The sequence below is a fragment of the Eurypyga helias genome, unplaced genomic scaffold (genome assembly GCF_000690775.1).
Source record: "Eurypyga helias isolate BGI_N326 unplaced genomic scaffold, ASM69077v1 scaffold4370, whole genome shotgun sequence".
Lineage (NCBI taxonomy): Eukaryota > Metazoa > Chordata > Aves > Eurypygiformes > Eurypygidae > Eurypyga > Eurypyga helias.
This window is the reverse complement of record NW_010223628.1, coordinates 1-3,084: the sequence shown is the minus strand read 5'-3', so window position 1 is coordinate 3,084 and position 3,084 is coordinate 1. Positions and strand designations below refer to the sequence as shown.

Genomic DNA, 3,084 nt, shown 5'->3' with positions numbered 1-3,084 from the left:
AGCCCAGGAAGAGCGTCATTCAAGACACGTTTCCTAATGTTATTCTAGCATTGTGGATCTCTTTAAACACGGAGAGAAATTCTGGCTCTGCCTCAGAAGCCTTCAAACACTGAGGCCTGAACGATCCAGTACAGCCTTACTGTCTCAGCAGCACAGAGAAATTCCAACCTTGGGATCAGTCTAGGGGGTACGACTGAAACAAGAACTGAGCTAGGTTCCATTTCATTTCTGGCCTTGCCACACACTCCACGGGTGATAGGGGACATGTCACAGTATTTGTGGACTGTGTTTCCCCACAGTTATGTGAAGACTTCCTGCTGCACCATAAAAACTGAACTCCCTGGGTATTTATAACCTGCTTTTGCCTTCAAACGATCTCTAAAATTCTAGCAGTAATGGGAATACTCATCCCTCCTGAAAAGTCAAAGCCTGCTTTCAGCCCTACGGCACCTGAGGAGTTTATACACTCTAGAGGTTCACCTTTCTTAAGTCACCCTTTACTTTTATGCTGTAGTTTCCCTGATCACTATTATTGGTGCATCAACTCTATTTACTGGGGGGGTCACAGGCCTCCCCACTCACTGAAACATTCGATCTGAGATACTAGGCCAGCGTTGGCGTGCCTCGCCTGGTGGGTAGCAAGCTTTGCAGGTAAAAGGAACACCAGCTCCTCTGCTTAGGAAAGGCTGACTCGTTTCACAGTCGGAATAACGTAAAATTAAGTCCAGGCTCACTGTGCAGTGGTAAAACCTAAAGCAGAATATGTTTCCTTAGTCCCAGTCCCAATACCGCTTCCACCAGACTGTAGCATCTGTCGCCTCCTCCATCAATTTAGGAGGGCAGTACTGAAACACGAGTGGTATGAACTACATCACTCTTGGCCCCTTGCTCCTTTCCCCGTTGAGTAAGAAGTTATTTTACCTTTATTCCAGGACTCGGAGGGGGAAAAGTCAAATTTTGGAGTGGGTGGAAGCTAGAAAGAGAAAGAGAAACAAAGTATCAGCACTCAAAGGGTTTCAATTACAACCAGATTCGCATCACCTTGGAGAAGCCTCTTGACCTCAGATCTCAAGGATGCTTAGGTGCCTGCTCTCCCAAAGTCTCCAAAGGGATCAGACACAAAACTTAAAGTCTGGACTTTGCTCTTTCCCCCAGCATACAGTAGGGCCAGAAGGTAGTACTGATCACTTGGGTGCTCCTGAGAAATCATCTCCACAGCTGTCTCCTTGTTAGTTGAGAACAGTAATATGAAAAACGCCTTTCAGATGTTCAGCAAAGGCTTCCCCTGCTCTGAGGATATTAAAAACCTAATGATTACTCAGAAAAGGGCCTCTTCAGGCAATTTAAATTCAACTTGACAAACTGTTAGCAGCTTGAGAAACCGAATCTTTTCATTAATTTTTTAAAATCATGTAGGAGCCTTCAGAAGGCACAGTCAGGAGTAAATCTGTCTGTAGCCTGCCTGTCCTGAGCTCTGCCAAAACCTGGGCGAGCAGCTGTGTGGTACTTAGCTGCTGGCTGGGGTTAAACCACGGCACCACGACGCAGTGAAATATCTCCCAGAGCACACCTGCAATCCCCTCCTTCACCCTGCATAGGCTATAGACCCTGCTCCTTTGAGATAACATCTGTGAGCAACGTCTCTCCCCTAAATTTCAAACTTCACCCTCCCATTTCAATCCTCTTCAAAATATTCTCATCGTGAAACCAGTTTCAACAGCAAAACTCCTGCCAGCATCACTGGAACCTGAATATCACCCCGTTATTTTCTCCTCCTCGTTCAGAGGATGCGTTTGGCTTGCTGTCCGCGCGCATCTGCTCACTCCTTACCTCCCAGCCTAGGTAACTTGTCAGCTCCTGGATAGCTGGAGGCAGAGCCGCTTGAGCTTTTTTGAGGGCTTCAGCACCTTGTGTGCCACTGCCCAGCAGCCCCTGATCGTACGCCAGGTACACGGCAGCCCCAGCCAGGCTTCCTTTGATGACAAACCTGAAAGAATCAGAAGCAGCGACAGTTCAGTTCACGTTATGCCTGTCGGTGCGTCTCGGCACGTTGTGACCATCAGGGCGAGGGTGTCAGTCAAGACATCCGAGAGCCACAAATGCTGTACTGAAATGTCTCGTTACAGACCGAACGCAGCAGAAAATTACCTAGCTACCTCCCTTCTCTTTCTCGGCCCGCTGTTCCCCTCAGCCCCTTAAAACCAGGACCGGTCACATTTCTCAGTGACAGTTCTCAAGAGAACTGTGTCAAACACGCCAGAGCACGTGCCACTCTTTAAAGGCTGAGAATCGCTGGCCTGTACCTGTGAGCAAAGGAACGAAAGGACTTTGCAGCGAGGAAGACGCCCACATTAGTGACATTAACAAAACAGGAAGAACCACAAGTAATCTGATTAACTGACAGGCACCAACATCTTAAGCTCATTACGGTCCAGTTAACGCCTGGTCCTGCCCTGCTCAGGCTTTTAAAGTTTCCCAGTCGCTGTGCAAGGGCTGATCTTACAGCTCTGGTGGCAACCTGCGCTACGCAAGACAGGAAGAGACTTGAGCTTTCCTGGCTTTTTCAGGATAAGCAAGAGATAGGGTCAGACTGCCGCCCTCAAAGTCCATGGAATGGCTTGGGTTGGAAGGGACCTTAAAGATCATCCAGTTCCACCCCCCCTGCCATGGGCAGGGACACCTTCCATAGCCCAGGTTGCTCCAAGCCTCATCCAGCCTGGCCTTGGACACTCCCAGGGATGGAGCATCCACAGCTCCTCTGGGCACATACAGGGCAGAGAGGTGTTTCTCCTTTAAAACCACGGAGAAAAGCCCAGCCCAGCCCGTCAGACGGCAGCGCTGCAGCTGTAGAACCGCCCTTGAGAGGCGAGACCCGATTTTGGAATCCGCGTATCCACAGGTGGTTTGGGGAAAGGGGATGTGCGAAAGATTGGCTTCTGGCCCTTCCACACCTTCTTGCCTCGTGCCCCCCCCCCCCCTCCCCCCTCCGAGCCGGCGGCACGGCCAGGGCCGGAAGCGTTCCCTCAGCGCTCCCGGGCGTCGCTGCCCGGGAAAGGGCCAGGCTTGGGCCAGGCGCGTGGGGCC

At 50.7% G+C, this 3,084-nt stretch overlaps 1 protein-coding gene across 1 annotated transcript in view; it reads right to left on the bottom strand.

Moving 5' to 3' along the window:
* The window catches only part of LOC104506052 (chromosome unknown open reading frame, human C19orf70), a gene marked incomplete at its 5' end in the record, with an annotated part of 2,132 nt that extends 145 nt beyond the window's left edge, over positions 1–1,987 (bottom strand). Inside the window, 2 exons of the mRNA XM_010146896.1 lie at positions 922–973; positions 1,831–1,987. Of these exons, the coding sequence (XP_010145198.1) occupies positions 922–973; positions 1,831–1,987 (209 nt within the window). The remainder of the gene's footprint in view (positions 1–921; positions 974–1,830) is intronic.
* Between the last annotated feature and the right edge of the window lie 1,097 nt (positions 1,988–3,084).